Source organism: Mobula birostris, chromosome 4 (assembly GCF_030028105.1).
Source record: "Mobula birostris isolate sMobBir1 chromosome 4, sMobBir1.hap1, whole genome shotgun sequence".
In the NCBI taxonomy this organism is placed as follows: domain Eukaryota; kingdom Metazoa; phylum Chordata; class Chondrichthyes; order Myliobatiformes; family Myliobatidae; genus Mobula; species Mobula birostris.
Genome location: NC_092373.1, coordinates 122,469,402 through 122,493,609, shown reverse-complemented (window position 1 = coordinate 122,493,609; position 24,208 = coordinate 122,469,402). Strand labels below are relative to the sequence as shown.

General features: G+C 40.1%; 1 protein-coding gene across 6 annotated transcripts in view; it reads right to left on the bottom strand.

Moving 5' to 3' along the window:
- Positions 1 to 24,208, bottom strand: part of rapgef2b (Rap guanine nucleotide exchange factor 2b) — a 388,703-nt gene that overhangs the window by 13,085 nt on the left and 351,410 nt on the right. For all 6 annotated transcript variants that reach the window (XM_072256006.1, XM_072256009.1, XM_072256007.1 and 3 more), the window contains 3 exons: positions 23,221 to 23,455; positions 20,229 to 20,803; positions 14,548 to 14,862 (listed from right to left, as the gene is read on the bottom strand). In XM_072256006.1, the coding sequence (XP_072112107.1) occupies positions 14,548 to 14,862; positions 20,229 to 20,803; positions 23,221 to 23,455 (1,125 nt within the window). The remainder of the gene's footprint in view (positions 1 to 14,547; positions 14,863 to 20,228; positions 20,804 to 23,220; positions 23,456 to 24,208) is intronic.

Here is a 24,208-nt window from a genome sequence, read left to right as displayed (position 1 = left end):
TACCTCAATTTTGTTTTATATGGGTGAGACCTTCTTTCCCAGTTTCATACCCATCAATCAGGTCACATTATACTCTTCCAAAGTCCAGCAGGTAGAAGCCCAGCCTATAAAATCTGTTCTCATCAGGCCATTCTGGACGCACAATCCAGGTGTGTGTTCTTGTAAATCTTTTCTGTACTACTTCCAATATTAACATTCTTCCTTCAGTAAGGAAACCAGTAACAACACCAGCCTTGTGCTAATCAAACACCGAGATCCCAAAATCCTTCTTCAAACAACCTTTTACAGTTTAGGAAAAAAATGCTTCCTTTTTATTTTTTCCTGCCAAAATGGGTAATTTCACCTTTTCTATCATTAAAGTCCATTTGCCTGAACTTTGCCCAGCCATTTAATCTATTTATATCCTTTGTGACCTCACTGGTATTGGTTTATTAATGTCACATTAAACAAGATATAGTGAAAAATTTGTCTTGCATACTGTTTATAGAGATTAAGTCATTATATGGTGCACCGAGGTAGAACAAGATAAAGCAATAACAATGCAGAATAAAACATAAAAGTTATCAAAAAAGTATGATGCAGGTAAATGATAAAGTGCAAGAACATAATAAGGTAGATTTTGTGTCCTTTTCATACTAGAGGTCTGTCCAAGATTCTGACAGCAGTGGGATAGAAGCTGTCCTTGAGCCTGTGGTACATCTTACAGATTTTGGATCTACAGTTTTGCGCATCCTACTTCCTAACCAACTTTTGCATCGTCACCAAACTTAGCAATCCTACCTTCTATCTTTTCAACCACATATAATTTATAAAGCCAAGACCCAGAACTAATCCCTGCAACTTAAAACTTATTACATCTTTGTCAATCAAGAAAAAAGACCCATTTATACTTGCTTTGTGTTTATTGTTACAGAGCCACTATACTACGCCTTATACCATGAGCTTTTAAGAAATAATCTTTGAATGCAGTAATTTATCAAATGTCCCCTGGAAATCTTAGTACATCTACAAATAGGTGTCACTTCCTCAAAAAAATCCAATTAATTGGTTAAACATGATTTTCCCTTCATTGAATTATACAGCATAAACAAATATGACTGTTAGATGTCCACTTCAAGTGATTTCTTTACTCCATCATTTCTCATTTCCAACCAAACTGCTTCTGCGTCACGATTTCCTGAAATGAAGTGCATCTTCTCTATTGTGCCAAGAGCACCAGCACTAGTCAAGAGATGCTCCTCCACTATTACTCCAGCTTCCTATCCTTTCTAAATGCCATGAGTCCTTCAATGTTCACATCTTCATCTATGTCAACACCATTTCTGCAATTGCTAACAGATCATATTTATTTTCATTTGTATCATTAGTCCATCTGCTCTGATTTGAATGCTACAGGCATTCAGAAACAGATCACCTAGTTTTTTTAAATCTTTTTATTTTTTTTAAACTCCAACCTTTTATGCAACATCCATTCTTTCCATCACTGGTTTAAAATCCTCACTATTTTCCAAATCACACAGCTTGCAAGAACGTTGGTCACAACATGCTTCAGGTGAAGGATATCCCAAAGGTACAGCTCCTACTTGCACAAGCACTTATTCCAATGCCCCATGGACTAGAATCCCACTTCTACCATATGATTGTTTTGAGTTACACTTAGAGTATAAACTCTACACTCCTTTGTGCCCTCTACGAATGTTGCTAAAGTAACAATACAGAGATGAGGTTCTGTTTCTTAATTTGGTGCCTAGCTCCTCATGGTGATATGCAGGACTTTTTTTGTACTTCCTTTGTAACTGCTCCCTACCTATACAACTATTGTACCCTCTCCTAGTTTTTCCAGCTCGGATCATAAATACCAAACCTTGCTCTGGCATAACAGGCTTTTAGATTCTAGCTATTGACTGCAAAGAACAACGGCAACCCTCCTCACTATGTTGCCTCTATTAATATTAAGTTTCTGTTTGTTCCATTTGTATGGCAAACTTGGGTAGCAAGTGCAGCTCCCCTTTAAGAAAACAAAAGCGAGGACACCACACCGATCTGCAAGTACAATTGAAAGGCAGAGGCTTTAGACATCCACTCTTGACAATCCTGCTAGTCTCTGGAAAATCAAATTGATGACCTCAGAGCAAGATTGTTATACCAGAGGGACATCGGGGACTGCCACGAATTCTGCTCTACAGAAACATGGCACACTCTAACAATTTTGGATACAGAGCTGCAGCCCAATGGCTTCATATTCTCCACAAAGACAGGCCAACTCAGACTTTTAAAGGTAAAGGAGATGGAGTATGCTTTATAATTAACTCAACACAGTGCACAAACTTGGCAATTCTGTCTCATTCCTATTCCCCCGACCTGGAACATCTAGCGGTCAAATGTCATTCACTTAATCTGCCAAGGGAATTTTCCACCACATCCTGATAGCAGTGTACATTACACCTCAGGCCAACATCAGGCAGGTACTGCAGGAACTGAGCAGGCGTGAAACTGTACACCCTGACACCTTCCCTATCATTGCAGGAAATTCTAACCAGGCCAGCTTGAAGAAAACTCTGAACAACTACCCGCAACATATCATCTGTGGAACCAGAGGAGCCCATACGCTAGACCATTGTTATTCCACTATCAAGAATGGAGTACTATGCTCAGTTCAGGTCGCTTCACTACAGGAAGGATGTGAAAACCATAGAAAGGATGCAGAGGAGATTTACAAGGACGTTGCCTGGATTGGGGAGAATGCCTTATGAGAATAGGTTGAGTGAACTTGGCCTTTTTCCCTTGGAGTAACGGAGGAAGAGAAGTGACCTGATAGAGGTGTACAAGATGATGAGAGGCATTGATCACGTGGATAGTCAGAGGCTTTTTCCCAGGGCTGAAATGGCTAGCACGAGAGGTCACAATTTTAAGGTGCTTGGAAGTAGGTACAGAGGAGATGTCGGAGTTGTTGTTTTTTTTTTTTTACTCAGAGTGGTGAGTGCGTGGAATGGGCTGCTGGCGACGGTGGTGGAGGCGGATACGATAGAGTCTTTTAAGAGACTCCTGGATAGGTACATGGAGCTCAGAAAAATAGACGGCTATGGGTAACCCTAGGTAATTTCTAAGGTAAGGACATGTTCGGCTCAGCTTTGTGGGCTGAAGAGCCTGTATTGAGCTGTAGGTTTTCTATGTTTCTATGTTCTAAGAATCATCCCATGCCCACACTTTGGAAAGTCCGAAGTCCTGACTGCACTTCTACTTACAGAGCATAGGCAGAACACAGCACCAATTATGAGCACCTGAATGAATGCGCCACAGTTATCACCGACATTAAGACCTGTGTGAATGAATGAGCGTCTTTGAGAACATACAGGACATACCCCAAACCAAAAGACAGGAGATTCATATCCTGCTGAAGACTGAATCTGTGGCATCACAAACCAGTGATCCAGGGCTATACAAGAAGTCCAGGTATAACCTACAGAAGTCTATTTTAAGGGTGAAAAAATAATTACGATATAGGTTAGAAATAAAATCAGATGCATTTCAGTTCTGGCAGGGTTTACAAGTCATGACTTCCCACAAAGCGAAATCTAATGTCATGAACCGCTGTGATGCTTCACTCCCAGTTGAACTCAAAGAGCTTTATGTACACTTCAAAAGGGAAAAAAAAACAATACCTGTGCAAATCCCTGCAGCATCTGTGTCTTGGCGCCTATGTCAAAACATCTTTCAAGAGGTTGAACTCTTGCAAGGCATCAGGGCTGTATGGTGTGTGTACCTGTCGGGCTCTAAAAACCTGTGCCAACCAACTGGTGGAAATGTTCAAGGACACCTCTTACTGCTGCAGTCACAGGTTCCCACCTGCTTCAACACTGGCACACCTCAAGGATGTGTGCTTAGCCCACAGCTGTACTCTCTACACCCACGACTGTGTGGCTAGGCACAGCTCAAATACTATTTACATATTTGCCAATGACATGACTATTGTTGGCAGAATTTCAGAAGGTAACAAAAAGAGATACAGGAGTGAGATAGATCAGCTGGTTGAGAGGTCTTGCACCAACAACCTTCCACTTAACATTTTTAAGACCAAGGAATTGATTGTGAACTTCAGGTTGAGGTAATACACACCAGTCTTCATCAAGGGATCAGAAGTGGAAAAGTGAGCAGTTTCAAGTTCCTGGGAGTCAACACCTCCAAGGATCTATCCTGGGCCCAGCATATTGATGCAATTACAAAGACAGCACAACAGCAGCTATATTTCATTCAAAGTTTGAGGAGAATTGGCATGTCACCAAAGGCAATTGCAAATTTCCATCAGCTTCTGCATGTAGCACTTAATTTTCTGTAACTTCTGCCAATTCCAACAGGACCCCACCACCAAGGTCATCTTTCCCTTCCCTTCACTTTATGCTTTCAGCAGGAATTGCTCCCTACGCAACTGCCTTATCCACTCATCCCTCCCCACTGATCTCCCTCCTGGAACTTATCCTTGCAAGCGCAACAAGTACCACACCTGCACCTACACCTCTTTCCTCCTACACTGCTATTGAGGGCCACAAAGAGACGTTCTAGGTGAGGTGACACTTCACCTGTGAGACTTCTGGAGTCATCTACCATATCTGGTGTTCCTAGTGTGGCCTCCTATATATTGTAGAGACCCAACTCAAATTGGGAGACCACTTCGCCAAGTACTCACGCTCCATACGCCACAAAAAGTGGATCTATCAGTGCCACCTTAACCCAATTGAGATGCTGTGGCATGACCTGAAGAGGGCCATCAGGCTATCCCAGAAAACCTGATGAACTGAAACAGTTTTGTATGGAGGAATGGTCTAAAATTCCCCCTCGCCATTGTGCAAGTCTGATCAACAGCTACACAAAATGTCTGGTGGAGGTTATTGATGCTAAAAGAGGTTCTACCAGTTATTAAATTCAAAGGTTCACATACTTTTTCCAGCCTGGACTGTGAATGATTAAACAATATGCTCAATAAAGACATGAAAAGTACAATTGTTTGTGTATTATTAGTTTAGGCAGATTGTGTTCGTCTATAACTGCAACTTAGATGAAGATTAGATCACATTTTATGAGTAATTAATGCAGAAAACCAGGTGCAAAGGGTTCACAAACCTTTTCTTGTAAATGTGTGCGCACATACGCAATTTTATATATACATATGCGTGCACACACACACCTTGTGAATTATAGCTTTTATTATTGTATATTGCATTATAATGCTGCAAAACAACAATTTTCATGACATATGCCAGTGATGTTAAATCTAATTCTGATAAGTGGCTTTCTATTAAATGCTGCAATGTCAATTGGTTCATCTTTCCTGCAGGCATAACTTTCAATTAAAACAGCAAAGAGGACTTCTGTAACTACAAAGACTGTGGTTCCTGAACTACTGTTCTTTTGGCTGATTCTTGCAATTACACTCTTTGGCCCCTCACCACTGACTTATGAAGAATCGATCTAGCAAATAACCCAGATAACGTCCTCCCTGCTGTGATGCAGTATCTGCATCTTGACCTACAGCTCAGTGACTAAACCAAAGCTCCTTAAGCTGCAAAATCATCGCCATTTACAGTGGCATCAAGTGATGGATGATTCCTGAGAAACTGACAAAATTGCAGTGATGCCAAAACAATAAAACATATAATATACACATATAATAGACCACACAGACATTGTTCCACAACTCCAATGGCATCTTAAATAACCAAGTCAAAAATCTGTTAATTGTCAGTTTATATCATACAATATATGCAGTTGTGTTTTTTCCTGTTTGAAGTTTGTCTCGTTAATTTTTTTATTTAAACAATAAGACTTATGACCCATGCCAGACTGAAGTGATTGTTCCAGTTTGGATTTGTCTGAACAGGTTTTCTCTAACCTGCAATTTCTATCTAATGGTCAATTTTTCTTGAAAAATATAATCATCAATAAGCAACCTTAAAAAATAGCTACCAGACACTTAAAGCCTTAATAAATATTATGTTTTGAAGTATCTCAATTCCCTGTAGTAGTCCAGAAGTTCAGCAAATATGGTCATCCAAAGCTATGAACTACTAGAAACCATAGAAACCACAGCACAGAAACAGGCCTTTTGGCCCTTCTTGGCTGTGCCAAACCATTTTCTGCCTAGTCCCACTGACCTGCACACTGACCATATCCCTCCATACACCTCCCATCCATGTATCTGTCCAATTTATTCTTAAATGTTACAAAAGAACCTGCATTTACCACCTCGTCTGGCAGCTCATTCCATACTCCCACCACTCTCTGTGTGAAGAAGCCCTCCCTAATGTTCTCTTTAAACTTTTCCCCCCTCACCCTTAACCCATGTCCTCTGGTTTTTTTCTCCCCTTGCCTCAGTGGAAAAAGCCTGCTTGCATTCACTCTATCTATACCCATCATAATTTTATATACCTCTATCAAATCTCCCCTCATTCTTCTACGCTCCAGGGAATAAAGTCCTAACCTATTCAACCTTTCTCTGTAACTGAGTTTCTCAAGTCCCGGCAACATCCTTGTAAACCTTCTCTGCATTCTTTCAACCTTATTTATATCCTTCCTGTAATTTGGTGACCAAAACTGAACACAATACTCCAGATTCGGCCTCACCAATGCCTTATACAACCTCATCATAACATTCCAGCTCTTATACTCAATACTTCGATTAATAAAGGCCAATGTACCAAAAGCTCTCTTTACGACCCTATCTACCTGTGACGCCACTTTTAGGGAATTTTGTATCTGTATTCCCAGATCCCTTTGTTCCACTGCACTCCTCAGTGCCTTATCATTAACCCTGTATGTTCTACGTTGGTTTGTCCTTCCAACATGCAATACCTCACATTTGTCAGTATTAAACTCCATCTGCCATTTTTCAGCCCATTTTTCCAGCTGGTCCAAGTCCCTCTGCAGGCTCTGAAAACCTTCCTCACTGTCTACTACACCTCCAATCTTTGTATCATCAGCAAACTTGCTGATCCAATTTACCACATTATCATTCAGAACATTGATATAGATGACAAATAACAATGGACCCAGCACTGATCCCTGTGGCACACCACTAGTCACAGGCCTCCACTCAGAGAAGCAATTCTCTACTACCACTTTCTGGCTTCTTCCATCGAGCCAATGCCTAATCCAATTTACCACCTCTCCATGTATACCTAGCGACTGAATTTTCCTAACTAACCTCCCATGCGGGACCTTGTCAAAGGCCTTACTGAAGTCCATGTAGACAATATCCACTGCCTTCCCTTCATCCACTTTCCTGGTAACCTCCTCGAAAAACTCCAACAGATTGGTCAAACATGACCTACCACGCACAAAGCCATGTTGACTCTCCCTAATAAGCCCGTCTATCCAAATGCTTGTAGATTCTGTCTCTTAGTACTCCCTCCAATAACTTACCTACTACTGACATTAAACTCACTGGCCTATAATTTCCCGGATTACTTTTCGATCCTTTTTTAAACAACGGAACAACATGAGCCACTCTCCAATCCTCCGGCACTTCACCCGTAGACAGCGACATTTTAAATATTTCTGCCAGGGCCCCTGCAATTTCGACACTAGTCTCCTTCAAGGTCCGAGGGAACACTCTGTCGGTCCCGGGGATTTATCCACTTTAATTTTCCTCAAGACAGCAAGCACCTCCTCCTTTTCAATCTGTACAGTTTCCATGGTCTCACTACTTGATTCCCTCAATTCCATAGATTTCATGCCAGCTTCCTTAGTAAATACAGACACAAAAAACCTATTTAAGATCTTCCCCATTTCCTTTGGTTCCGCACAAAGCCGACCACTCTGATCTTCAAGAGGACCAATTTTATCCCTTACAATCCTTTTGCTCTTAATATATTTGTAAAAGCTCTTTGGATTATCCTTCACTTTGACTGCCAAGGCAACCTCATGTCTTCTTTTAGCCCTCCTGATTTCTTTCTTAAGTATTTTCTTGCACTTCTTATACTCCTCAAGCACCTGATTTACCCCCGTTTCCTATACATTTCATACAACTCCCTCTTCTTCTTTATCAGAGTTGCAATATCCCTTGAGAACCAAGGTTCCTTATTCCTATTCAATTTGCCTTTAATCCTGACAGGAACATACAAACTCTGCACTCTCAAAATTTCCCCTTTGAAGGCTTCCCACCTACCAATCACATCTTTGCCAGAGAACAACCTGTCCCAATCCACGGTTTTTAGATCCTTTCTCATTTCTTCAAATTTGGCCTTCTTCCAGTTCAGAACCTCAACCCTAGGACCAGATCTATCCTTGTCCATGATCAAATTGAAACTAATGGTGTTATGATCACTGGAACCAAAGTGCTCCCCTTCACAGACTTCCGTCACTTGCCCTAATTCGTTACCTAACAGGAGATCCAATATTGCATCCCCTCTAGTTGGTCCCTCTATATATTGATTTAGAAAACTTTCCTGAACACATTTTACAAACTCTAAACCATCTAGACCCCTAACAGTATGGGAGTCCCAATCAATGTATGGAAAATTAAAATCCCCTACCACCACAACTTTATGTTTCCTGCAGTTGCCTGCTATCTCTCTGCAGATTTGCTCTTCCAAGTCTCGTTGACTATTGGGTGGTCTGTAATACAATCCCACTAATGTGGCCATACCTTTCCTGTTTCTCAGCTCCACCCATAAGGACTCAGTAGACAAGCCCTCGAATCTGTCCTGCCTGAGCACTGCTGTAATATTTTCCCTAACAAGCAATGCTACTCCCCCCACCTTTCATTCCTCTGCCTCGATCACATCTGAAACATCGGAACCCTGGAATATTAAGCTGCCAGTCCTGCCCCTCCTGTAGCCAAGTTTCACTAATTGCTACATCATCATAATTCCACGTGTCAATCCACGCCCTCAACTCATCCGCCTTCCCCGCAATACTCCTAGCATTGAAATATATACACCTCAGAAGATTTTTACCACCACTCACAACCTTTCTATCAGCGGATTTGCTTAAACCTTCAACATCATTTATTTTCACCCCAGCCACACTGTCAGCTCTGGCACTCTGGTTCCCATCCCCCTGCAAATCTAGTTTAAGGCCTCCCCAATAGCACTAACAAACCTCCCTGAAAGGATATTGGTCCCCCTGTGGTTCAAGTGTAACCCATATCTCTTGTACAGGTCCCACCTGCCCCAGAAGAGGTCCCAATGATCCTGAAATCTGAAACCCTGCCCCCTACACCAGTTCCTCAGCCACTTGCTGAGCTACTAGCAGCTCTACTGCTGGGTAAAAAAAAAACAAGATTATGCAACTGCTAGTAGATGATGGATCTTATGTTGCCTCCCCTTTTCTGATCCATTGCCTTTAAACAATTGTACATACTACAAATATTTCTAAAAAAAATCTTCCCACACTCTTCTTTAATTCTAGCTATGAATAGCCTCATTCCATGAATTTTTACTGAGATGATGTAGCGCCAGAAATTCTAGACTGTACTACAATATTGATTGTGTCCTTTGCAAAAGTTCACACAATTGCTTCTTGCTTTACTCTCTATTCCAAGGTGTGCAGTGCAATCCAACTTGCACAGGAAAGGCAGGCTTTCAAGCCAAATACAAGGCCCACTTCACAGAAACTTCATTTTAAGTTCTGGAAACTGGCTGTATGCAGTTAAAAATCTAGTCTGCAGCACAGCTCTTCCATGGGGGTGCCTCCCAGCACTACAATCTGACACCTCATTCTCAACAGTAAATACCTGTTTGTTGAAATGACTCAACAACTGATGATGAGCCCCACCATTTGACAAGTTGACTTGGCCTTTGAGATTTCCTACCCTCCATCTCTGTGCCCAGCTGATTCTCTTCCATTCTATTGCATCTACCCAAGATCTTTAGCTAGTTCCACAACAGCAGTAATTGTTGGGAAAATTTCTAAGCTAGTCATTTTTGATTGTTTTATTAAGTTGAAAATTTTTCTATGTACATTTCAAATAATTAATGTGATTAAATCTTACTAATGCAGACACTGGCTTCCGCAAATAGTTCAGTTGGTAAATAGAATCCATGTACTGTACTTTAACTACATCCTTTATCACTCCAGAAACAAGGAGCTGCTTGATTAATTGATATCCTTTGTTTATATCATACTTCCAGATAATTTGTTCCAGCTCCTTATTACTGTTTCAAATCTTATTGCTCTAACACTACAAATTTATGTCTCAAACATGAGGAAATCTGCAGATGCTGGAAATTCAAGCAACACACACAATAGTGCTGGTGGAACGCAGCAGGCCAGGCAGCATCTATAGAAAGAAGTATAGTTGACGTTTTGGGCTGAGACCCAAAACCGTCGACTATTCAAATTTATGTCTTCTGGTATCTGAACTCTTAAACCTAAGAATCAATTTAGGGAGGCAACTATGTTAATTTTCTATAGTTATATAGTCTCAAGAAAAGAAAATCACTATTACTATTTCATATGTGATTTAACAGTAAATGCATTGCCTCCCACCAAAGCTATGTTTATGTCTGGTTATATTCCCTATCTGACCACTTATTAACATAAAGAATGGAGTAAATCATACTAGTTGAAGTTAGGGGTTCTGAAAAGAATCCATGGGCATGACTGAATTTGCCATGTATTTCTGAAAGATTTGAGTGCCATTAATTTGACGACGCTCCTCCATTTTGTAACTAGCAGACCTGGCCCATGACTCTCTTTTTATTTATGACAGCACACTGGCTCCTGGGAACAGCAGTTATGTAAGCACTCACATCTGGGAATAATGACATCTGGCAGAAGTTTAGAGGACAAAATACAATTCTAACTTCCATATTATCCCTAAAGACTTCAGAACCTATAGCAAATTCTTCAACAGCACTTCTCTACAAATCTCATACAAATCAAGTACTATCAAACCCTTAAATCCCAGATGATCCTTTTGAATAGAGCCGTTGAATGGTTAATGATAACCAGAGCACATCAGGAAGGGTCAAACCATACAGATAAGCATTGTACACCAGCTAACAGAAACAACAGGAAAGATTCATTAGATAAAAGTACAGACAAATGGCAAAAATGAAGAATATACATTAGGAAAATGGAAATTAAATAACAACTAAATATTTAAAGGTGAATGTGTGAACTGTGTTAAATTATATGAATTATTAATATTTGTTCTTTCTCCACAGACACTGTGTAGTATGTCTGACATTGCCAGTATTTCTAATCTTTTCCTTTCAATTTCTGTTCAGAAACAGCTCTGCAATTTACAGATGAAACATACTCCTTTGTTTGTCTTTTTTTCCATCTCAAATCCCTCATGTTTAAAGTAACATATTTTCACAAATTTTCAGATCTAATGAAGTCTTTGACTTGAGAAGTTGATCCTGATTTCTATTCCCACAGATGCTGCCCGACCTGCTGATTAATTCCATAATTTGCTGTTTTCATTTCAGATTTCCAATTAAGTTGTTTGATTCCCAGAGATAAGCATTACCAAATATACATCAGCCCAGTGACAATAGTTTCTCTATAAATTATTAAATATGTATATTGATGGCTCTGCTTTCTCTTCCCCAGGTTCCATTACAATGACTGAATGTGACCTATTTGGACTGAAAGTGAAATCCTTTGAGCCTTGACTCAATTATCTTGCATCTCCTATCCTCTATTACTAATGCATAATGGACATTAGACAAACATGCAAGCCATATTGTGTAACAGCTGTTCTCTGTGTTCTACTGTTTAAGAAAGGCTCTAAAAATAAACCCGGATATTATAGGACTGTGAGCATGACATCAGTAATGGAAATATTTATTGGAAGGTATTCTAAGGGGCCAGATATATGAGTACAGGTGTCCCCCCCTTTTCGAGCGTTCGCTTTACAAAACCTCACTGTTACGAAAGACCTACATTAGTACCCTGTTTTCGCTTTCAGAAGGTGTTTTCACTGTTACGAAAAAAATCAGCACACGAAAAAATTAGCGCACGAAAAAAAGCTGCGCGTGCCCTGAGCAGCCGCTCTCCCCTGGATTCCGAACGGCATTGCTTTAACATGTTGCATTGAGCAGCCGTTTGCAAGGTGAGTTCTGAGGTATTGGAAAAGCCTGAAAGAGCTCATAAGGGTGTTACATTTAGCGTAAAACTAGCCATAATTCAGCATTTTGATCGTGGTGAACGAAGTAAGGACAAAGTGAGTTTGACTTGTGGAAGCTGACGAAGATGATGTTGAAGAGATTTTGGCATCCTATGACGAAGAACTGATAGACGAAGAGCTGATGCAAATTGGAAGAGGAAAGGATAACAATCGAAACCGAACGCAGTAGCGAAATGAACGTGAAGCCGCTGCATGAGGTTTTCGCTGCAATGATAAAGTACAACTTTAATTTTGAAAGGGTACTTTGGTTTAGGGGATATTTGCAAGATGGTTTCAGTCCTTTCAAAGAACTGTATGATAGAAAAATGCACAAGGCTCAGCAGTCAAGCAAGCCTTCCACATCAGCCACAGCAGACGACGAACCTTGACCTTCGACATCGAGGCGGGCAGTCATAGCAGAAGATGAGCCGCCTGCTCTAATGGAAACAGAAGACAACAAGATGACAGCCCAGTGTCCCACCACCCCAACCCCCAGGCTGCGGGCAGATACAGTACCGATTCGCGGAGAATGCAGCAGTAGCCGGGAGACACACAGCACATCTTTAAGAAATAAGCCGAAATAAACATTCTAATTAATTAGGTGCCGCCCCACACGATGCAATCGGCACTGATCTGGGCCGACAATTACGTGTCAGGCAGCACCTAATTAATTAGCATGTTTATTTCGGCTTTTTTCTTAAAGATGTGCTGTGTGCCTCCCGGCTACTGCTGGACTCCTGCGTGCCTCGCGGCAATGTATCGCTCGGTAGCCTGGAGAGTGGGGGCCACTGCACCACCCAACCTGCGACGACTCAGTCTAACACACCATCATCAGTGTGCTCAGCAAGCTGTCTTCCCGATTACGGTAAGTGATAATACACTGTACATACATTATTTCTACTTTATATCTGCTGTGTATTTTTACATGTTATTTGGTATGATTTGGCAGCTTCATAGCTTAAAGGTTACTGGAGAGCACTTGTGCCATGTTTCTGCAGAGTGCGCTTGTGTCGTGTTTCTGCTGAGAGCGCTTGCGTGAGATTTTCGCTTCGGTGAACAGTGCCGGCAATGATTGTGGAAAAGTATTTCTACTTTATATAGGTTGTGTATTAATCATATCATTCCTGCTTTTACTATATGTTACGGTTATTTTAGGTTTTATGTGTTATTTGGCATGATTTGGTAGGTTATTTTTGGGTCTGCGAATGCTCACAAAATTTTCCCATATAAATAAATGGTAATTGCTGCTTCGCTTTACGACATTTCGGCTTATGAACCGTTTCATAGGAACGCTCTACCTTCGGATGGCGGGGGAAACCTGTATTTGGTTGTACATGGATTGATTCGGGATAGTCAACAACATGGCTTTGTGCATGGCTGGTCATGTCTAACCAGTCTTAATAGAGATTTCCGAGGAAGTTACCAGGAAAGTTGATGAAGGCAAGGCAAGACTGGAGGATCTAAGTTATAAGGAAATATTGAATAGGTTGGGACTTTATTCCATGGAACACAGAAGATTGAGGGGAGAGTTGATGTAGGTATCCAAAATTATGAGGGGCATAGAAAGGGTAAATGCAAGCAGGCTTTTTCCATTGAGGATGGGTGGGACTAAATCTAAAGGTCATGGGTTAAGGGTGAAAGGTGAAAATTTTAAGGGGAATATGGGAGGGAGCGTTGAGTGAGCTGCTAGTGCATGTGGTGCATGCAAATTGACTTCAATGTTAAAGAGAGGTTTGGATAGGTACATGGATGGTAGGGGTATGGAAGGCTATGGTCCGGGTGTTCGTCGATGAGACTAGGCAGTTTAAATGGTTCAGCACAGACTAGATGGGCTAAAGGCCTGTTTCTATTCTGTATTTTTCTATGACTCTATAACATAATCTTCTTTCTTTCATTTGCTCGTTCATTCTCGAATTATAACTGCACTACCCCTGCAGCTACTCACCATGGTGAACTCTATATTTGATTTGGACAACGAAGCTACTACTTAATTCCAGATTGTTTTAAGTGTCCACCTTAAAAATAATGCTCACTACTACTACTCTTCTCCACCACCATGATGAAATGGCAGAGAAGACTCGATGGGCCAAACAGCCTAATTCTGCTCCCATCGGTCTTAATGGCCCTATTTCCAACCCTAACATTTTTTTTAAATTGACATCACAATGACTAAAAAAACACTCACTTCATGGATTGACTGCAGAAGTTCCTTGCACGTTGCTCTTAATAAAGATATTCTCCACAGAAATATATTTTTTCATTCGCATGCCAATTTCTGTCACTTGGCAAATGATAACGTATCCCAATTATATTTCTGTATTCACAACTGTATCTTAGTACACCTTACGCGCTTCTAAAGTCTATAGCCACCAGCATTAGTAATTAACTATAAAAAAAATACATCTAATAGATCACAATAGTAACTTCTTTCTTACCATCCTCATCTTCTGATAAACCTTGAGGCTGAAGATGAACTAGTCTGGGGTCTGATTCATTTGGCTTGTGCCACTGAGGCCGACTGAGAGGCCTAACCTGTGAGTGACTGACCATATGTGGACCTGCACTTTGTACAGGTGAATGGCCAAGTGTATCACAAGATCTTGCCACAAACTGTGACCTTTGTAGTGCTACATTATAATCCGGAGGCTTCATGGCTGGATGTCGATGACCTTCTTGGAAGTCTGCAATTGGAATTCCGACATACCCTGGAGGTGTTGGTGGTGGTTCTCGATACCTGCCTTCTTTTCGTGCTGGAATGTAAGAAAAGAATGAAGGTGATTAATATTTGTTATATAATTAGGATCAGAACTCTCTCTATAGAAAGGCAAAAGAAAACAACAAAGAAGTGCTTTGCTGACAATAATAGGATTTAATTTTAACAAGTGTTATTAAACTGATAGAATTTAGCGACAAATAATTTATGGCATTGGAGAAAGGTTTGCTGGTGTAAATAGCAAACAAATTCAAAACACGGTGAATTTTAAATCCTGTCAAAAGGAAAAATTACACAGAAACAAGGATAAAAAGTTTCCAAAAACCGAACAAATCCCTTGGGCGCATTAAACTTCCCTAATCTCAGTAAAAGAAGTTAATGAAAAAAGTGTCAAGTGATGTTACTATGATAAATCTAATTCATCTTCAGAACTAAAAGGCAAAGCCAGCTTTGGGACCTTACAAATTTATTTATTAATACAATAATTTAAATAGATATGCGCTGCATAGGTAGATAGATCTGTGTGGCAGGGCCGGGATACTGCACCTTTCTACCAAAGGAGGTGTAAGTTGCTCCTTCCCTCCACTAGCCCACAGATCCCCTTGGTCACCCAAATGTAACACCTGCTTACCACCCCCTCCCGGATCAGTGTCACGTGAAGCCCCATGGGAGCAGGTTGTGGATGGTCTTATGAACAGCTGGTGCATATCACAAGTCTTGGTTACGCGACCACTGATGCGAGGCAGACAACCATTGAAGACACTTGATAATGGCTGAGGTCACCAATCTTGTGAAGACACTGACCAGAAGGCGGTAACAGCAAACCACTTCTACAGAAAAATGTGCTAAGAACAATCATGTCATGGACCACGATCACCTTGTCATATGACATGACACATAATGATGATGATGATGAAGTAGACATAAAATATGATTTAGCAAGGCATTTTTACGACATGGCACAGCACTGTCATTAGTGGTGCTTTACACTGTGCAAGGACATTGGTCTTACCATGTGGTACAACAAACAAAGCTTCAATTTCTGTTCACAACATTGATCTTACTTTCTCTCAGGGAAATAAGTGCCTGCCAGCCACATATTTAGCATATGGAGCAGCACTGTAATGATGAGGCAATTAGCACGTCACTTTACCAGTGTCAGTGATCACCAATGGGAGTTCAATTCCCATTGCTGCCTGTAAGGGATCTGTATGTTTTCCCTGTGACTGCTCAGGTTTCCTTTGGCTACTCCGGTTTCCTCCTACACTTCAAAGACGTATGATTAGAGAGCTCGGGTTAGTGAGTTGTGGGTATAATAGCACCAAAAGTGCGGTGACACTTGGGGCGGTTCAGCACCATCCTCACTGATATGGTTTGATACAAATAGTGCATTTCACTGTATGTTTTGATGTTTTGTTGCTTATGAGACAAATAAAGTTAATCTTTATTATCTTCAAGTAGCAAAATGCAATGGGAATAGTTAATATTTATACATACTGTAAGTACAAAGAAAATTATAGTAAATTGGAGTTCTATCTGTGCCAGGAAACTGATTTCCTTGGGTAATTGACATAACTGTTTGTTCTTCACAAGGGCATAAATGTCAGCAGAGAATATTTTTAGGCCAGTCATCTGCTTTGCATCTGATATTTATATCTGAATAATCTGCTTTAGTATATTATTCACAAAATAATTAAATGGCTCATATGCTGGAAGCAAAAAATTCTTTTTTTCTAACCAATGTGATGTTTCACATACAAAAATACTGGCAACAATAAATATTTCTAATCTTTTGTATAACCAACAGCTTTATTACTAGGTATGGGATGGGAGAGTTATCTAAGAATGTGTAAAACATAAGCTAACATCAATCTCTGTAGAGATAAACAATTAGTGCTACAAGATTGGGAAAGGAAAGAGCCATCAGATTCTGAATGGACAATGAACCCATGAACACTATCTCACTATTTTTCCCCTCATCTTACACACACACACACACAAACTTATTGTAATTTATATTTTGTAATTTTACAACATACGCCAGTGATATTAAACCTTATTCTGATTCTGAAGTGATAGTCAAATAACATTAAGGTACGCAAATTTGTGAAATTAATTAGAAGATTGCTATTGCCGCTCAACATCTCAAAGCTGCTTTGTCATTTAATAACATCATAGAAACATAGAAAATAGGTGCAGGAGTAGGCCATTCGGCCCTTTGAGCCTGCACCGCCATTCAGTATGATCATGGTTGATCATCCAACTCAGAACCCTGTACCAGCCTTCCCTCCATACCCCCTGATCCCCTTAGGCACAAGGGCCATATCTAACTCCCTCTTAAATATAGCCAATGAACTGGCCTCAACTGTTTCCTGTGGCAGAGAATTCCACAGATTCACCACTCTCTGTGTGAAGAAGTTTTTCCTAATCTCAGCCCTAAAAGGCTTCCCCTTTATCCTCAAACTGTGACCCCTCGTTCTGGACTTCCCCAACATCAGAAACAATCTTCCTGCATCTAGCCTGTCCAATCCCTTTAGGATTTTATACGTTTCAATCAGATCCCCCCTCAATCTTCTAAATTCCAACGAGTATAAGCCTAGTTCATCCAGTCTTTCATCATATGAAAGTCCTGCCATCCCAGGAATCAATCTGGTGAACCTTCTTTGTACTCCCTCTATGGCAAGGATGTCTTTCCTCAGATTAGGGGACCAAAACTGCACACAATACTCCAGGTGTGGTCTCACCAAGGCCTTGTACAACTGCAGTAGTACCTCCCTGCTCCTGTACTCGAATCCTCTTGCTATAAATGCCAGCATACCATTCGCCTTTTTCACTGCCTGCTGTACCTGCATGCCCACTTTCAATGACTGGTGTATAATGATACTCAGGTCTCGTTGCACCTCCCATTTTCCTAATCAGCCACCATTCAGATAATAATCTGTTTTCCTGTTTTTGCCACCAAAGTGGATAATTTCAAATTTATCCACATTAAATTGCATCTGCCATGAATTTGCCCATTCACCCAACCTATCCAAGTCACCCTGCATCCTCTTAGCATCATCCTCACAGCTAACACTGCCGCCCAGCTTTGTGTCATCCGCAAACTTGGAGATGCTGCATTTAATTCCCTCATCCAAGTCATTAATATATACTGTAAACAACTGGGGTCCCAGCACTGAGCCTTGCGGTACCCCACTAGTCACTGCCTGCCATTCTGAAAAGGTCCCGTTTATTCCCACTCTTTGCTTCCTGTCTGCCAACCAATTCTCTATCCACATCAATACCTTACCCCCAATACCGTGTGCTTTAAGTTTGCACACTAATCTCCTGTGTGGGACCTTGTCAAAAGCCTTTTGAAAATCCAAATATACCACATCCACTGGTTCTCCCCATCCACTCTACTAGTTACATCCTCAAAAAATTCTGTGAGATTCGTCAGACATGATTTTCCTTTCACAAATCCATGCTGACTTTGTCCGATCATTTCACCGCTTTCCAAATGTGCTGTTATCACATCTTTGATAACTGACTCTAGCAGTTTCCCCACCACCGATGTTAGGTTAACCGATCTATAATTCCCCAGTTTCTCTCTCCCTCCTTTTTTAAAAAGTGGGGTTACATTAGCCACCCTCCAATCCTCAGGAACTAGTCCAGAATTAAAGAGTTTTGAAAAATTATCACTAATGCATCCACTATTTCTTGGGCTACTTCCTTAAGTACTCTGGGACGCAGACCATCTGCCCCTGGGGATTTATTTGCCTTTAATCCCTTCAATTTACCTAACACCACTTAGCTACTAACATGTATTTCCCTCAGTTCCTCCATCTCACTGGACCCTCTGTCCCCTACTATTTCTGGAAGATTATTTATGTCCTCCTTAGTGAAGACAGAACCAAAGTAATTATTCAATTGGTCTGCCATGTCCTTGCTCCCCATAATCAATTCACCTGTTTCTGTCTGTAGGGGGCCTACTTTTGTCTGAACCAATCTTTTTCTTTTCACATATCTATAAAAGCTTTTACAGTCACTTTTTATGTTCCCTGCCAGTTTTCTCTCATAATCTTTTTTCCCCTTCCTAATTAAGCCCTTTGTCCTCCTCTGCTGCACTCTGAATTTCTCCCAGTCCTCAGGTGAGCCACTTTTTCTGGCTAATTTGTATGCTTCTTCTTTGGAATTGATACTATCCCTAATTTCCCTTGTCAGCCACGGGTGCACTACCTTCCTTGATTTATTCTTTTGCCAAACTGGGATGAACAATTGTTGTAGTTCATCCACGCGATCTTTAAATGCTTGCCATTGCATATCCACCGTCAACCCTTTAAGTGTCATTTGCCAGTCTATCTTAGCTAATTCACGTCTCATACCTTCAAAGTTACCCTTCTTTAAGTTCAGAACCCTTGTTTCTGAATTAACTATGTCACTCTCATTATGGTCACTCTTACCCAAGGGGCCTCTCACGACAAGATTGCTAATTAACCCTTCCTCATTGCTCAATACCCAGTCTAGAATAGCCTGCTCTCTCGTTGGTTCCTCGACATGTTGGTTCAAAAAACCATCCCGCATACATTCCAAGAAATCCTCTTCCTCAGCACCTTTACCAATTTGGTTCACCCAATCTACATGTAGATTGAAGTCACCCATTATAACTGCTGTTCCTTTATTGCACACATTTCTAATTTCCTGTTTAATGCCATCCCCAACCTCACTACTACTGTTAGGTGACCTGTACACAACTCCCACCAGCGTTTTCTGCCCCTTAGTGTTATGCAGCTCTACCCATATCGATTCCACATCTTCCCGGCTTATGTCATTCCTTTCTATTGCATTAATCTCCTCTCTAATCAGCAACCCCACCCCACCTCCTTTTCTTTCATGTCTATCCCTCCTGAATATTGAATATCCCTGAATGTTGAGCTCCCATCCTTGGTCACCCTGGAGCCACGTCTCTGTGATCCCAACTATATCATATTCATTAATAACAATCTGCACTTTTAATTCATCCACCTTGTTACGAATGCTCCTTGCATTGACACACAAAGCCTTCAGGTGCGCTTTTACAACTCTCTTAGCTGATCTGACTATCTGACTATAACAATTCCACATTGTAATAACTCCTGGTAACTGTAACAGATCTGTCTGCCTCTACCTTAAAAATATTCATCACACTACAGCAAGAGACTTCCAAAGATTCACATCCTCAAAGAAAACATGTTATTCAAATTGGTAACTCAGTAGTTTTTAACTGGAGTAACTACCTACTCATGACTATGTGGATAAGTTCTAGACGACCTGCCCATAGGAAAATAACAGCTACTTTTGCGGTTAACTAATAAAAGACGGGAAGCATAAAATTAGTTAACACAAATGCGCTTTATTTATGCTGTAGATCTACAGAACACTTACCAATGAGACCTTTTGCTGTAGATGACGACGCTGCTATATGAGAAGATCTCACATTTTGATTAGAATCATCTCCAGCTAATGCTGTATTACTTCCTTCAGAGTCAATTGATACATCCTTTCCACCTCTCCGTTTTATAGTTCCTGTGTCACCTTCAGAATCCTCTGCCCAATAACCTGGAGATGATGCCCAGCTACTTCTGGACTGAGCGTGTTCCATGGTATCTCTAGGTTGGCCCTGCCTGTTGGACTTTGTGACACGTTCAGGAAACATGGTTTGGTCCATCTGGCTGCCTGTAGCCCACATTGATGATAGTCCTGTTCCTTCAGCAGGGCTTTCATAATGAAAATTTCCCAAACTACTAAGCGTTTCCCAACTCTTCTGGTGTTGAATTGTTTGGATGTTATCATGTGATCCACTAGAGCAAGAAGTCCAACTTCCTCTACCACTATCTGCTGCATCAAGGGACGTTCGGTCTCCTTGGTCCTGGGTTAACTCTTCCATGCTTGGTGAAGATAGTACGGCTGCTCCTGCATATAGACTCCCTCTGCCCTCTGTGCTGGATGGTGTGTAGGAACTAAATAAACCAAAACATTGTTTTAAATACTGGGTAAAAAATAATCATGTCCATTATCTCATATACCTAGATTAGCTAAACCTTTATAATCAGCAGTAAAGAGAATAATGAATAATTACCACAACATCTTGACTGGCCCCTTTGATTACCAAACAGCTAATTATTTTACTGGATTATTCTCTTTACCGCATAGTAAAATAATTGCTTCCTCAGAATTACCTGTAGCAGTATCAGGACCACAGAGAGGAGGTGACTTCTGGATCTTAATGAAACCTAGAGGGGTGAGGATGGTACTGGAATGGATGAACGTTAAGAATGGAACAATGGGATAAAAACAAGATTGGACACAGCTAAGATGAAGCATGAAGAAAAACACAAAAAAAATATACATAAAGAAATGAAAAGCCATTTGCAGAGCCTTAATGGCAAATCTTTGAAAAACTGTGCTCCAGTTGATGTTATAAGCACAGGAAGCCCAGAAGAGAGTTAAAACCTTTTGATAAGGCTGCTTTATATCCCAATTCTCATCTGTTCTACTTGGAGTAGGTGTAAGTACTTTAGATGACAGATGCAAAGGAATCTGGAAAGGACATGGAAAATATAAAACTGACCTGTATCATTCAGTTCCTTTACCTTAAAATGCTGTACCACAAGTGGTTTAGCATAGGAATACAGTACCCTTAAATGTTTGGTTGGTTCAAGCCCAGGTCAGAAAATAACATAAAATGTGATCTTAGGACATTTGCTAACTATGTCAAAATACTGCTGGGAATTACATAGAAATAGAGTTATACATTTGGGGGACAATTATAAATAGGAAACTGTCAGATGAAAAATGCAACCTCTCAACTTCAGTGTTAAAGCAGTCGCGTTAACTGATTTTCCTGTTTCCCATTTACATTTGAAAACTAATATATCAGATTGGGATAGCTGGTTTAAAATTCCTGCTCTGCATTGAGATAGACGTAGCAAAATTACCTGTGAGCCAATTCATTGAATCAATAAAGTCAAAAATTTTCAAGTATTTTAAATGGACATAGCTATAAAGAAAAATACAATATACTGGGCTACAGAAAGCTACTTGTACAAAGGGCTACACCAGAGTAAAGGAATCATGTTAAAAGGCTGTAAGGATGAAAAACCAACTTCAACAGGGATAAAGAGACAATACAACAAATATTCTATTTGAGAATTGGGTCAAACATATAACAATGATGACAGGTATAGCGATTTCAGACAGAACAAGAAATATTTAAATTTATGGTACCCACACTGAATTATTTTAAGGCATGTATCTGGATACAAGACTCAAGAATCTGAAATGAAGTTATTTTGATAAAACAGCTCTTCCATAATTAAAATTACTCTTTCATTTAATCTCCCTTTCCTAGTTATGACAGAGGACCCCTAACCTGAAATGTTACACTGCTTCTCTTTCCACAGATGTTGCCCACCCTATATGTTTCCAGCATTCATAATTCGTTGGCAGCTATCTGAAAGAAATATCTTCAGATGGCAACGGTGATATTAGTATCAAATAAGATCGATTCTGGTGAATGATCTAATACAGCCTGAGAGAATGGCTAATGATGAGAATGGAATTGATAGGGCAAGGTTTGTTGATGAATATTTGTCTTTCCAATGTCTAATTAATGGAAATGGTAACTAATACAAGATTTAGTTATAAGTAAACATTCTGAAAGCACAGATGAAGTGGAAGATCAAAAGTGGTAGTAGACAGGTGGAGTTCAGTCACTGAGACACAAATGCAAACTGCCTTTATGTCTATGGATGATAATATATTAAGGACCAAATACAAACGTTTGTCTATGAAGCCTGTTGTGTAGATGTGTAAGGAGAATTCAATTAGTGAGTCTCTGTTACTGTCTGAAAAACTAATAGTACAAGTAAGTACAGAGAAGAAACACTGTAGGGTTGGTAGAGTACCACTGTTAATGCTGAAGAGAACACAAGTACATCACAACGATAACTCAATGGGCTATAGTCTGGGTGCAGGTCGATGGGACTAAGCAGAATAATAGTTTGGTATGGCCTGAATGGGCCTACTTCTGTGCTGTAGTGTTCTATGAATCTATAACTCTATAAATTGGCAGTCTTCGACTGAGGATATTGACGACTGGCTAATTGGAGGAATTCAAACTGGGCTGAAATTAAAAGGTTTCCATGTCAACATTTGAATGAAGAAAGTACATCTCTAACCTCTGAACAAACACATAAACAAATTGAGCTCGTCCTCTGAATATCACAAGAAATTAGCAAAAATGTAAATCAGTGCGAAGACATAAAGCAAACTTCTTCCTCAGATATTACTGTAACTTCATAGCACAAACTAGAGTACAAATGTTTCAAACAATAGATAAATGCTTAAGAATCAACTAAAACAAAAATCCTCCAACCTGATATAGTATTGATCTGGATCAGTCAATAATCGTTTATCTAGTCTTCTTTCTACACCCAATCCTAAATTTGAATCTATAACACTGACAGAATGGCGCTGTCGTCGATCATCATGAAGACTGACAGATACCGAGTCAAATGAGGAATTACTGACAATGCTGGAGCGGGAGGAAATTTCACTGTGGCCAGAGTCCGAAAAATTATCTGCAGTAGTACTTGGTGCCAAAATAAAACCTGTCAAAGAGAAAAATATTTGAACCACTCAACAGACATATTTTCGTATCAACTGTATTAATTAAACAATGGAGGGCAGATGCAGAATAGAGAAATAAAGAAAAATTTTCAGAATTTCTAGAAGTCCTGCTTCATATCTATTGTTGTAATTGACTTATTTCATAAATATCTACGGACATAAAAATCAAACGAATCTGAGCACTGGAAGAAGGCACAAAGACAAAAGAATAGCAATCAGGTTCAAGTAGACATATCTGGTAGCAGAAAGGTAATTCCAATAGCATTTTAACATAATAACTCATTCTTCAGTAAGATTAAACCAAATGATTGCCATTCTTATCATAGTTAGCTAAAGAACAAGTATCTGCAAGAGAGTAATGATATTTCCGTAAATGATGGTGTGCAATTTGAATCTGCAAAGATGAATTAAATATTGGAATTAATATGCTATGAGAACTGTGAGGATAACAAGCATTAGATATGCCTAATTTTTTCAAAACACTTTAATGATATGATGGAATCATTATCAACATTTGCAGCATTCCAACAATCTATTTTGAAAAAGCAATTCTTATCAATTTATAAAGCTGAAAACGTCAATACAAACAGTCAGTGCATATTTAATGAACACACAAGCTGTGTCCTTCCTCTTTCACTGCAATCTTCTGCTGAGTATTGTGTCATATTATGCTGGCGCCAGAATGTGTGTTGACACTTACGGGCTGCCTCCAGCACATCCTAAGTTTGTGCTTG